The following is a 13839-nucleotide window of genomic DNA, read 5'->3' as shown; positions in this document are numbered from 1 at the left end:
TCACTCGCCCGGATGGCGAGTGCTCCAAAATTTTAGTTTCCAACCCTGTTTTCCACATGTAAACAGTAAACCCATGCAGAGAATTATAAAGAATGCTATGTTATAATGTCTGATACTTAAGAAAAATTGGAACTCTACCTTCTTTCCTCCAAGTTTTAGGTAGTTTAAATTCAAACATGTGGTTTGGGGCTAGTACCAGTTATGCACATGCAATGTTAATTTTTTAACAGAAGGTCTTCCCCCCAAAAAATTCACAATTTACTTTTTTAAAGTGTTCCAATGCAAACACCGTCTTCAGCTGCTCCAGGTTAAGGAGGATCCCCTTAAAAGTTTGAAGCTCATTATAAACATGCTCACCTTTTTGTGTCAAACTTTTGTCCTGGCATATCAGCCCTGTCTGCATATTTATCTTCATCTTCACTGTCCGGGTCATCCTATCAAATAAAATTACAAATACAGAGTCGAAGCTCTCGTAAGCGGACACCCTCGGGACGCGAGAAAAGTGTCCGCAACTGTAGCTGGCCGCTTACGAGAATGGTTCTCGTAAGCGGCCACTAGAGGTGTAGGGGATAGATGGCTGCTTACGGGAGCTTGTCCAGCTAACATAATGCTAATATGCGTGTAAGTGGTGTTTTGAAATGTAACCGAACGTGGATGACGACAAAACAAAAACTGAAGTACAGTAAACTGTAATTACTGTAAAATCATTGCGACGAACGGCAATGTGAAGTTGATTGATAAAAATAAGATACCAAGGCTGTTAATAGGATTGTCTTTGGGGTGTCCGCTTACGGGAGCTTAAAAACAAAGAAAAAACTATGCCGTAATCACTGAAAGTGATTACGGCCAATTTTCGTATTCATCAACAACCTGCTACTTCTGGACAATATTTACCATGACTTCAGGCTTTTTTCCTTCTGTTAATTCCTCCTCCAGCCTCTCTGATTTCAAATGCTGTTTGGCCTAAAAAGACAATGTGTACATGATTGTATAAGTTTAATTTTCCTATAATGACTGTGTAAGGAAGGGGAAGGAATTTTTGCTTCAAAAAAACAAGTTAAACCCTGAAAGAAATTTCCATTCCTGACAAAAAGTGATGTGATGTTCAAAATGAAAAATATCCTAGAATAAGTAAACTTGTCTAATGCTAATACCTTTAGAATCAAACCTTTTTCATACACTTTGCCCTTAGCACTAATGGTCGTATCGGGCAGTAAGTCGGCAACATATCTGGGAAGTTTGGTCAATCCATTATAAGTTAAATTTTGGCAAGGCATGGTCGAGTCAAAATACCCATGGCAAGACCAAACAAGCCTCATTTGCCACAAATGTGAACCAAAAAGGTAGTATTGAGTACCGGTAGTTACTGAAACCAATTTTGACCAAAAGTTGAGATAATTATCAGGTCAGTGACTAGATACATGTAGTGCAGGACATTGATCAGGACAGTACACAAGGCCTCTGAATGACCAATTACAATTTTGGTTACAGTAAAAAACAATACAGATAAGAGAACTTTCCTTTGGGCTCTCTGACAGGGCTCGAGACTAACTTTTTTGCTAACTAGCCAAGTGGCTAGTGACAGCTTTGATTTCACAAGCCAAAACTTATTTTCTACCAGCCACAATTTTTAAGCATAGTTCTTCTTTTAAAGGGGGGGGGGGGAGGGTGAAAACAATGTGCGATAATGTTTAAACCTTGAGCCGTAAAATGTTCCTTAAATCTTCATGTTTTATTCTTACAAAATTGGGCTTTGTTCTTCACTATTAAAATTGTACATGTACATGCGTTTTTGTCAACTAGATTGTTTAAAGCTTCACATTCTATAATGTCAACAGTTCACTTGTTACTTATATTCTCTGAGAGACGATTTTAATAAATGCGGTTTCTTGCCACTAATGCCTGATTTTTTCACTAGCCATTTTGGCTAGTGAAAGGCCAAAACTTACGAGCCAAAACTGCATTTTTACTAGCCTTTGGCTACGTGTAGTTGGCTACCGTTAGTCTCGAGCCCTGTCTGATTTACTGTTAAAATAATACTACAGCAAAATGAAATGAAAGTTGTAAGCAACAAAGAAAACAAAAGATAACTGCTTCCATTGTTATGGTTAATACCAAATGCACATTTGTTTTCTGTTTCTAACAAACCAACTTAACTAACCTACAAAAAAGGGGCCATGAATGGTCAATCAAAATTTTGGTAGTGCTCACAAAATTAGCCTTTTCCTCGGAATGCTCACAAAATTTAAGTAGGTGCTCGCTTGCTTGAGGTCGCATATTTTTACCAGTGCTCACATGCTCGGTTTTTAGTGGAGGTAGCTTTTTGAATTTAAGCGCTTATTGTTTGCAAGGCTAACTTTTGTCAATGCTTGTGCTCGCAAATAAAAGTGCTCTGCTCGCACGCTCGCAAAGACCATTAATAAAATATCCCTACAAATATGCGTGCCTGGTGACCTGCAAAAGTTTGAAGCTTTTTAACTTACCATTTCCAACTTTGCATACTCCTCAACAGTTTTTCTGTAGTCATCATCATTGTAACCATTCCATCTAGTAAACAGTATTGAAAAAAAAAACATTACTGTCAATATGACAAACTAAAGCCAGAGTGGAGGCAGATGGGTGGGAGTGCTCTTCCACCCATGGCATCCTTGAAGGCAGGCTTTTAGCCAGGATTTAAAAAGTGGCAGTCCAAAATTTTTTTAAGACCTGACTTTGTCCCCATAGGAGGGCCTAAGGAGCATACAAGGTGTTTTTCTGCAGTTATCTTTTTCTGCTAAAGATTTCCAAATTTGCAGGAAAAAACCTCTGTATACAGTTATTCATATTTAATTTTCACAGAAAACTGGCCGTCCATAGGACTCCTGGACTCCCACCTGGCTAAAAGCCTGCTTGAAGGTAAGGTTAAGTCTGCTTTCCGAGCCTAGTGGTCCATCATGCTGGAGCTTATCCAGGTTTCTGTAGCATTCTGTGACTAGTTAGGAGTGTTTCTACTCCAGTTGGAGAGTAGTACTATGAGAGTTTCTTGCCCAAGAACACAATGAAGTGTCCTGGCCAAGGCTCAATCCCAGACCACACATTCCAGAGTCCAGTACACTCACCATTACGGTAGGCTACCAATCCCATATACTATAAAATGTTTTTTTCTTAAAAAGTGCTGAAATGTTGTCTCATTTTGCGAAACGTTTGAACAGGAATAACCCCTTCATCAGTCGCAAAGTTCAAATTGCCAATCCCATATCCTTGTTAAAGGAGATGAAAAATAATACTAGAGACATGACTATGTCAGACTATTACCTGTCTCTTTTCCCATCATAATCAAATGAAAGTTGGGGTTGCATTTTTTCATCAGCTTTAATATCATCACCAGTGAACTTAGCACCGACTCTTCTCGGTCTCTAAAAACATAAAAAGTCACAAAATTTAATCAAAGGCTCTTCGAGCAACCTCATGGTAATTCGATGAAGTGGCGTCCTTCGCTTTGTTTTTCAAATAAGCGTTCAAGAATGTAACGGTCTCACTTCATTTGCCTTTAAATGCTTTTTTTTTCATGTGAGTTGCGTCAATGGGTCACTGATGCTTTGTACTCTCCGGCTTCGAAGCGCAAATTCTATTTTTCACCACCAAAATAAATTGTAACCTTTGAATATGGTTTTTACTGTCTTAGATGCGATAAATTGTGTGTTCAATTACTTTTCTGTCAGCACATATATAATATACATACCGGGCAGCGACTAGCCTCCCACGCAGTCGTTCTTAGGGGTGATCACGTTACACTCCTCCCCGCGATTGCGTTACACGGTGTGGAACACAATCGCCCCTAAGAACGACTGCGTGGGAGGTTAGGCAGCGACAAGCGTTGTTATTTTTTGAACAGCCGATGAAATTTGAGATCTGCTCGCCTCAAAAAGATGAAAAACGGATGACGTGACACGAGGTGACGTAGCGCGAAACAGAAACGCATTTGTGTTTTTCCAGTGAGCTGAAACGTTTATTAAATCACGTCACATGCAATAATAATTTTCTATAACAGTTTAAGCGTAACTATATGTAGTCCATAGGTGCTATCAGTAATGTCACAATCTCACTTAATTTGCCTTCGAGTGTTTTCTTACGTGAATGGGTCATTGATAGCTTTTTTTCTTCAAATAAGCGTTCAATAATGTAACACAATATCACTTTATTTCCCTGTGAATGTTTTATTTTTCCATGGGAATTGCATCATTGATGGTTCGTGCTCTCAGGCTTCGTAGTGCGAATTCTATTTCATCACAAAAATATTTAAGTGTAACCTTTGATCCTTTTAAGCATTAAGTAAATTTGTTTTTTAAATATGTTTACTTTTCTGCCAGCACGTATAGCGTTATTTTAAGCAGCGAATAAAATTTGAGAGAAAGATGCGCGTTTTTGCACGACTCAAAAAGATGAAGAACGGATGACGTGACACAAAGATGATGTGACGCGAAACAAAAACGTGCATGAATGTTGTGTTCACTAAAACGCGTCTTTGAATGTTTTCTTACATGAATGGGTCATTGTTAGCCTATGCTCTGAGGCTTCGTTGAGCGAATTCTATTCTCTTTTATCACCAGAGGATAAGTGTAAGTGATCCTCTTTCGATTTGTTTTGTGAAATTCAGTTTACTGCCCTGAAAGAGAGAGACCCTGGAACGAGGTTGAAGAATAATTTGTTTCTGATTGTCATGTGCTGAATGCGTTTAAAAGACCTTTCCATCAGCACGTTTCTCGTTTAATGATAAATTAATTGCGGTTTGATATCAGAATCGAGTGAGTGAGTGAGTGAGTGTTCGAGTGAGAAAATGCGGCCCATAACATAACCTCATTACCATTCGGTAAAAAGAACCATAGCTTCAACTGTCCCTCTACTACACACTGGTTTTTCATGACTTTCCAAAACAGATCCGAATAGCATGTTAGTGTTCACACCTACATGGTAATAGGATGTACATGTATAAAACTCTCCAAGATCCGCTTTGCCAGTCTAGTAAAGTTGAACCTACAGTTGGTATTATAGGATCGTCAAAGTTTTTCCATGCATTTTGTAATTCTGCATAAGCTTTTAGTCTAATATCCAATTTCTGTAAGTATTAATGGTGATGTGGTGTAATTTTTGTTAATTTTTGTGCCTAGGGCCTAGGCCGCCTAGCCCCTAGGCAATATGTGATCGAACCACTTTGTGATGGAAGATATTCTTGTTAACAATAGAATTGTCAATCGATCCAATCAGAACAGAGCATTTCGTCATTGCGTCAGCGATACGTCGACCCGTTCTCGTTCGATCTGGTAAAACTTGTAGAGGTGTATTGCTGTATTCTTCGAAAGGTGCTGTATTTTCGTTGAAGATAATTTCAGTTCGGGAAAAAGAAAGACGAAGGTTCGTGGAAGATCACCGCGAAATTCCTCTCAACTACTCATGAAGATTGGGGATAAGATGGTTACGTACACTGCTTTCAACGATGCTATTCAGAGCTTCTTAACCAATATCAAGTGTGACACCGCCGTAATCGTGGACTTTGTGCGGATTCTGAACACTTTACAAAGCAAAATGGTAATGTACAGTGTTGCTTCGAATTTTGATGGAATTTTTGGAAGAATCGGTTATTAAAAGCCGCCGCGAGCAGCCAAAATTCAAAACATTTGCTTGTGTAGCGGAATCTCACGTCTTTCAAGTTTTCGCTATTTTGTCGGTTTTAAATACATTCCTTATCTTGATATGAATGAAAATAAATCTGAAACAGAATTTCTTTCAAGTTTCTTTGATTTTTCTATATCTCTTAAACTTAAAAGTTCGAAATTTTAGGCAACATATATAAACTTATTAATAAGATTTAAGACAAAAGTTATAGCCGATAAGCATCTTTACGGCGAGCCGTACGTCTTGTGTTATTTACTTTCAGGTAAGCCGCTTTTTGTTTTGAATTGAGAATTATTACAGTACTTCAAAAAGGAAATTGAGTTTTTTTTTATTGAAGGTTAAATGGAAGCAATTGAAAGTATCGTGAGTCGAGTTCAAGGGACGATTTTAAGCCAATTTTACGCTGCTTCACGCTGCTCAAACACACTGCTGTGTTTCGTAAATAATTTCATCTCGAATTACCTGATGAGTTACTGACTTTCTCCATCAAGGCCACAAAAGTCAGAAATTAACACTATTCGCGGTCAGAATGTCATTTTTAATAGGGTACATAAATAGATTGCATTCGCCATGTTGAATTTAATAAAATCGCGAAGTTTCGGGAGAACTGATTCAAATTCGATAAAATACAGCAATTCATTTTGAGATATTTGTAGGTGAAGAAATTTTGTTAACTGAGGGTGGGTGCGCTAAAAGTTTTGAGTTTTTTGTACCACGGTCTTCTGATCGTTTCTGTCACTGCTTTAAAATATCTTTATACCACTACCAGCATCCTCACGCAGTCTTCGACTGCCTGTTATTGTTACATGTACCATAGTTTTTATGTGTCTTGATTCACTGTTGTTTCGGCAGCATTAATTTACTTTGTTTGGTTACTGTTATTTTTGTTGTGTTCTTTAAGAAACATTCCTGTTATGATCATAATTTCTCAGTATCATACTCGTATTTTATTATTTTTATTGCCTAATTCTCAGTTTTTGCCATCAAAGACGTACATTATTTCAGCAGCATGTACTTATTTCATGCTGTTCCTGTCATTCTGTTCTGTTCTCGACTACATTTACATATACCATTGCTGTTATATGATCATTTATTTCATAAATAATCATTTGTTACCATTATACTAGGTTTATCATTCTTATTGCCTAATAAAGATATGGCACGTTGGGAAACAGTCTACTTTATTGAAATATTTGTTATTACAAATTACATATAATCATTACACTCAGTTCCACACTCCAGATACTTTAAGCTGACTGAGCAATTTTGTAGGATTGTTTAGGTAACAACCAAGGGCAATCATTAACCAATCATTTGTTATGCTTCTTAACCAAGCAATCCTGTACACGAACAAATATCCGCGCATATTTTAAAGCAAATTAGAGGTACGAGGGAGACTTCCAATTTCTACAATCACAAGTGGCTTTCAGCCCTAGGCACACGTACGCATTGCGGACCTATTTTTTATAATGTATTTGAATTATTGTCATGTGCTTTTTACATGACCCCTTTGGCTCAGATAGAGAGGGCAACCTCATTCTGCGCCATGACTTAAATATAAAATAAATTGATCGATTGATTGATAATAAAAGTGCTGTTGTATTGCTGTGTGGCAGACAAGGTAAAAAGGTAAGGTAAAGTCTGTGTCCGAGCCATGAGGCTCATACAGCCGGAGCTTATCCCGGTTTTCGTAGCATTAAGCGACTAGGAGTATTGCTACTCCCCCCTGGATGGGATGCTAGTCCATCGCAGGGTTATTCCCCAGCGGTAAATTCTCCAGTACCCATTTATACACCTGGGTGGAGAGAGGCACTGTGAGAGTAAAGTGTCTTGTCCAAGAACACAACGCAGCGCCCCGGCCAGGCCTCGAACCCGGGCCGTTCGACTCGGAGGCGAGCACGCTAACCATTAGGCCACCGCGCCTCCCACTGTGTGGTAGACAAACGGTACTCTTAATAGTGAATACCTCAAGGCAGTGTTTTTTCTTGTGAGTCATTGCTCCACAGTTTTCACAAGCTCCTTTCCTGAACTTAGTAGCTGCCGGTGCCTAAAGATAAAAAAATTCTCTTGAATATGAATGTGAACTAATAATAATTATTTACTGTCGATTGCATCTACCTGTGAACGCACGCGCCAAAAACATGTTTTCAAATGATGTCAAACGTCAGCGTTTCAGCTGTCCAACTTTGAAGTTTAGCAGACCGTAACGGCAACTTTCGCGCCGAAAGTTCAACACATTCCGGTTTCGAAATGGCGGAAAGATTAGATATAGAAACTTCTTCTGAGAAACTGATGCTGATCTGTGTCGATATGCATACACAGGTTCACTTGAATCCTTTCTAGCTTAAAGTTTCGCCCGTACTCAGTGTTTATGGTGAGTATTTTGAGTGCAAAAGTTCGCGTTTCGGTCTGCTAAACTTCAAAGATTGACACCTGAAACGCTGACGTTTGACGTCATTTGAAAACATGTTTTTAGCGCGTGCGTTCACAGGTAGATGCAATCGACAGTATTCCTTAATATATCAGAATATATAATACGGTAACCATTCTTTCATTGACACTTACTGCAGCTTGAAGTCCTCTGTTATACCACTCATTTAAAGCGGAAAATTGTTTCTGCTTTTCTTCTTGAGGCCGTTGATGTTTCAAGGTTGGTCTAAAAAAATAAAATCATTCAGAATCAAGATACAACTCCTTCATTATGATTTCAGTACAATTTGTGTACATGTATGTAGCAACATGTATGTTGTGGATAAATCTTTATTTTTGGTTTAGTTTTCATATTTGGTTAAAGATTTGACGTTTACTGTCTCATAATCTTAAACAACAAGAAATAAAACTCAAACTGGTTTGAAAATGTTTTACCAAAGATAAAATTAAACCACTACAGCTACCTTTTACCTATCTTGACCGGGCTAGTTAAAATAAATTAAAGATCTCTGAAGAAGAATATAATCTTTTATAATTACCTTGAGGTTCCATAATACCATGGAGCTTGAGAGATATATTGTGGAATATGAGGATTGATATCCCTGAAAAAAAAATGAACCAAAAAATTATTTATCTTGCAGATAAGTATATCATTCATTTAGTACAAATTAAGGTTTTCCTCACTTTCATTCTTTGACACTTTTCCTGTACATGCAGGCTGTAAAGTGTCAGGCGCATTAGAGATTAATGGTACAACCAAAGATTAGCAATACAGTAAACACCCGCGTGTAAGAACCTACAATTTTCTAAGTTTGGCAAAATAGGTTCTTGTATTTGGGGGTAGTTATTGGTAATTTAGGCTACCGGTAAGTAGGTTCTTAATAAGGTTCTTAATTTCTAAGGAGGAGCCATAGTTTTTGATTGTACGAGAAGAAAAAAATGGGTTTGGTCTTTCATTATGCAGCATTTATTCATAACTGTATTGCTTCAAGCCTCATGCAAGGTCCAACGAAGACAATTACAGTCTATGTGAATCTGTCTTTTCTTTTTTTGTAAATACAGTTTGGGATGTTCTGTTAAAAATGTTCATAAAAATTTTCTATAACCCACATATAAGAACCTGCTGAAATTTGCTTGGCTAAACAGGTTCTTATATTTTGGGGTATTAAAATGGCAAATTTCTGCCAGCAGGTTCTTAAACCACTAGGTTCTTACACGGGGGTGTTTACTGTACAATTTTCACACTGCTACTTGTCGATATACCACAAAACAAATAGGATGCAAAGAATTTAAATTTTCTAGTCTGCTGAAGTCAGAAGCTACTAGCCCGATAGTCATTTTTGCTAGCCCCAAAAAATTCTCATAAACATGATGCTTAAATTAATAATCTTTCACTTGCCTTTTGGGCAATAGCCTGCGTTGCAGACGAACAAAACCCCGGTATAGTGCGTCTGCGAATTACTGCACAAAAGCTTGTTCCGGCTCCCCACATGTTACCAGGGATTTCTATAATAGCCTCTGATTGGCTTTTGAATAGGGCCGTTCTATCGTGCGCCGTTATTGGTTGAGTGGATCTCGTGAAACCATAGTTACGCGTTCGATGAATACCAGATACCAGATACAGTAAAACGTTCTTGTCATATATTTGTGCCGTTCTGTATTGGAATTGGTCATCCAATCTATTTCGCTTTTCACTTGTTTAGAAAGGGCACGATATGCTGTCAGTTGTATTATTTGAAGGCGTTTAAAGTTGAGTAGAGCCATAAGACATTGGTCTGCACGGCTTTCCGTTTGTATATTTTTCCCGGATATTTTGACACCTCTGTTTTACATTTGTCATATGTAATTACTATCGCGGTTAGTCTTGGAACATTCATATTTGCAAGATATTTTTTGAGCTTTTGAAATATTCCCTCTGGTCCTAAATTTTTCGTGAAGATGTCGACTACTTGCATTCTGCATTTGTAATGCCGGGTCCGGCTGTTTATTGTGTTGCAAGGTGTAATGCTTCTCATCACGGATGACGGATGTTCGTTGTGTGACATTCTTTCACCACAAGACAAATGTAGATTATTCAACATTTATACCATGACCTTTTTGCTTGTCAGTTGTGTATGCTTCTTGTCGTTATCGTTGTTTTCTTTTTTTATGAGATAGTTCGAACCGGCTTCTTTTTTACCACTTCAAACGCTAATTCTCACCGATCTGGTCCGATCTGCCGTGATCGCCGCCAAGTTTGTTTTGTATCTGGTCTTCGTCAAATGCGTAACTATGGTTTCTCATGATGCACTCGACCAATTACGACGCACGAAAGAATGGCCCTATTCAAAAGCCAATCAGAGGTTATTATAGAAATCCCTGGTAACACGTGGGGGGCCGGAACAAGCTTTTGTGCAGTAATTCGCAGACGCACTATACCGGGGTTTTGTTTGTCTGCAACACAGGCTATTTGGGCAAGTGAAGGATTAACTGGAAAGTGAAGGAATAAGTCCACTAGCCTGACTGCAAAATCCCTAACTTAGCGGACACTAACTTCTTTTGCACTCAACCCTCCAAGTTTATTTTTTTTCCTTAGTGGCCGTTTGGCCATTGACTGCTCAAGTTTGGTCGCCAGTGAAAAATTTTAGTCCCTAAATTAAGCTGATGCTTTCAGTCCTTCTTCTCAATTCAAATTGCCAGGCTGGTGACTTCAGTTCTAATGCACCTATCAATGGTTTGCCCCAGGATGGAAGGGGGGGGGGGTGGGTGGGGGGCAACCCCAGGGAAATTTGAAATTTTTTGAAATCCAGAGTCAAATTCCCCACCCCTGGGCACCTAGCGAATGTCAAATTTCACATATGTTCTCTTAAATTTCTAACCCAGTAGACTGTTTTAGATGTCACAATCCTTACCCTGGGAGAGCTTCACGATGTCAAATTCGTGGGTTGCCCGACCCCCCCCCCCCCATACACAATATTTGACTGTATTTTGAATTTAACATTTAAGTACGCATTAACGAAGATAACAGAGATTAATGTAGTTCTGCAAGTGTCAGACAAGGAACCGTAGCACCGCTAATAATTTTGTTTCACCAAACAGCGTAGGTTTAAAAACACAAACATCGCACATCGTAAGGTTTGAGATCACCGCAAGTTTTAATTTTATTCACCGCAACACTGCATAAAATCAAAGCCTCTTCAAGCCACGACTGAATTTTTTTCACCAAGTTTTACGTTTGGTTTTCATATCTTGAATATATATGAGCGGCAGATGTTAAAACATTTCTTTGATGCAATTAAAAAGCAAAAAACGAGCAAACATGCGTGACAATTGCAGACAATCGGCGGTTGACCCCACAATGTCTATTACATTGATATATTAAGATCTTTTCATTTTACGTGACTGAGATTGTCGGATTAGCTCAGTCGTGTAGGTTTCAGGATGTAGTGTGAGAGGTCGTGAGATCAAAACCCAGGAGTGTCTGTTCCTTTTTCCCTTTTTTTTCTGTTTTTACCCGCAGCACTAAAATGGGTTGTTTATTCTATCGCTCCTGTATACATTGGAGAATAAAAGCATTTACATGTAAGCCGTCAAGTAATAACGCTGTAAATAAATATATCAGAACATATAAACTGATTCAGGTAAGTATACGAAAAAGATCGATTGGTGCATCGCTTTTGGGGCTCTTAATGTGGAAGATAAACTTGTTTATCGTATTTGAAAATTCCGGCGTTATCTTTACAATAGGAAATTATGTTATGCGAGGAATCTTTTATGTATAGTATGAATGCGCAAGTGTCGGTTTCATGCATGCGTTACAAGCAGCTGTAACGCATGCAAATATCGCATGTTGCATCGCTTTTGCAGCTCTTAATGTCCACTTTTTCGGTGGTCAAGTACCTTCCACACATAATTTTCAGCCGCATTTGGTTTCTTTGCTTTTGTCTTCCTTGTTAAACCTTAAAAAATAGCCATATTACGGCCGCCTTGCTACACTCTTACTTCTCTTATCAAAATGTTTACAGCTGATGGACCAACCAACCAACCAACCAACCATGTGAGTGAAGTCGGGCTACCCACTATACTCCTTCATTGAAAATTCAGCCGTAAAAATGAGCAACACCGCAACACCGCAAACCCCCATGTCCCCCTCATCCTGGGGCAAACCATTGATAGGTGCATAATAATAATAGTTCTAAGCTTTATTTTATTTTCCGTACATAACTTGTTTAAGTATTAGCCTTCTCAAATCTGTGCTCTTAGAATAATTACAGGGTGCCCAAAGGCTCTTAATATGTAAGAACTCTTGGGTGACCAGCTCTCAGAAGCTTTCATGATAGCAAAGTTTTACAAGTCGCCCAGAGACAAAAGTAAGTCGTTTATGGCACCCGGGCTCTGCTAGAGCACAGCTCTGCTTCTGAGGTTGCGTTCACCAGACAAGTTACATGAAACACTTCACCAAAATGCTTTCCATCCATGTAGATGAGTCGAAATGCATCGCTATTAAGGAATGTTTCACAGAGCATTTCGTTGTGTTGTACCGCTTTTAAAATCAAGGCTGGTTTCCACTTTGCGACATAAGAATAAATCTAAGTCAAAGTCACGTTCGAAACGTGTGCTGAATGTTCGTAGCAAAAGGGGAAAGCGACACGAATAAAAATGATCACAAGCTAATACAAGTGACAAAGTAAGCTTACAGACGTGCAAACAAGCACAGACAAAAGCATCACAAACAACAACTTACTTTCCTTCTTCATCAGTCAATGCTGGCGCTGTACCAGCCTTTCTCGCTTCCTCTAACTCCTTCTCTTTTCGCCAATCAAGACGACTTTTCTTCTGTGCTTCAGTTGTGGCCGCCATCTTGTGTTTTCCTTTCCCATAATCCATGTCGAGAGACTTGTCGTAACGTGTGCGTAGCTAAAGCGACGTCACTTCCTCCTCTTTCTAAAGCTAGGGAGGGGTAGGACGATTGTAGCATATAAGCAAACACGTCTGTTTAATTTTAGTATTGAGATAGAGAACAGATATCAGGAAAAAAACAACTTTTATTTTGTTAAGTTTAATAATCTTTGTGATAAAAAAATCTGGTATGGTTAGAGGTTTCCAAATTTTACCCAGCAAACAAATTCAATTCTACCCTACCCTAGTAAAAATATTTATGTCTCATTGAAGCGAGTCCGCAGAGTAACGTCGTAAAGAATTTAGCAATGGAGTACATGAACGTGTTCTTGTGGGGTTTTCTCCTGTTAATATCTGAAGTTATAGCAAACGAGGAGTCGAGAGGCTATCTTCGTAGAGAGCATTCAATTTTGAAAGGTAAAGTGAAGCTGTTTTTGTTAAATCTGACAAACAAGTCTATTTAAAATGCAAATTGTTACGAAGTCAAGAGAACTTCATAAAACGTAACGTAACTTTTCGGGTTTCTCGATGCCCATTTCCTGTGAATAACTTTTAATTGCTTCTTATAATTTCTTGCATATGTTTCTTTCAGTTTGATTCAATGCTTGATCTTTTCTCTGAGTAGAGTTTATATGACATCAAAATAAAACTAAGGAATATAAAACATTGATTGTAAATCGCTGCAACTGGATTATTCATGTGACATGCATGCATTCACGTAGAATTCGAATTTTGATCGAACATTTTTTATATTATTTTTTATATTAAATATCTTTTTTTCAATCAGTATACAGTTTGCAATATATTATATTAACGTGAACACTAGTTGACCATTTTACTGCTCACAATGTTCATTAAAATGTACAATACAAAGTATTA

General features: G+C 38.3%; 1 protein-coding gene across 1 annotated transcript; it reads right to left on the bottom strand.

Annotated features, from left to right (window-relative positions):
• Positions 1-353: 353 nt before the first annotated feature.
• On the bottom strand, positions 354-12945 carry LOC144639819 (pre-mRNA-splicing factor SLU7-like). The gene is made up of 8 exons (XM_078499104.1): positions 12806-12945; positions 8622-8684; positions 8218-8308; positions 7619-7699; positions 3295-3395; positions 2484-2547; positions 895-963; positions 354-434 (listed from the first exon to the last, which is right to left on the bottom strand). The coding sequence occupies exons 1-8, from the start codon at positions 12919-12921 to the stop codon at positions 354-356; spliced, it is 666 nt and encodes a 221-aa protein (XP_078355230.1). The 5' UTR covers positions 12922-12945.
• Between the last annotated feature and the right edge of the window lie 894 nt (positions 12946-13839).

The sequence above is a fragment of the Oculina patagonica genome, unplaced genomic scaffold, assembly GCF_052425735.1.
Source record: "Oculina patagonica isolate OP01 unplaced genomic scaffold, crgOcupat unplaced135, whole genome shotgun sequence".
NCBI lineage: Eukaryota > Metazoa > Cnidaria > Anthozoa > Scleractinia > Oculinidae > Oculina > Oculina patagonica.
This window is presented reverse-complemented; position numbering and strand designations above follow the sequence as displayed.

Coding starts and splice junctions, on each gene's coding strand:
- LOC144639819 (XM_078499104.1), bottom strand. CDS start 12,921: ATGGCGGCCACAACTGAAGCACAGAAGAAAAGTCGTCTTGATTGGCGA. Junction 8,685..12,805: donor TTGACTGATGAAGAAGGAAA/GTAAGTTGTTGT, acceptor TTTTTTTTTCAG/GGATATCAATCCTCATATTC. Junction 964..2,483: donor AGTATGCAAAGTTGGAAATG/GTAAGTTAAAAA, acceptor TTGTCTTTTTAG/GCCAAACAGCATTTGAAATC.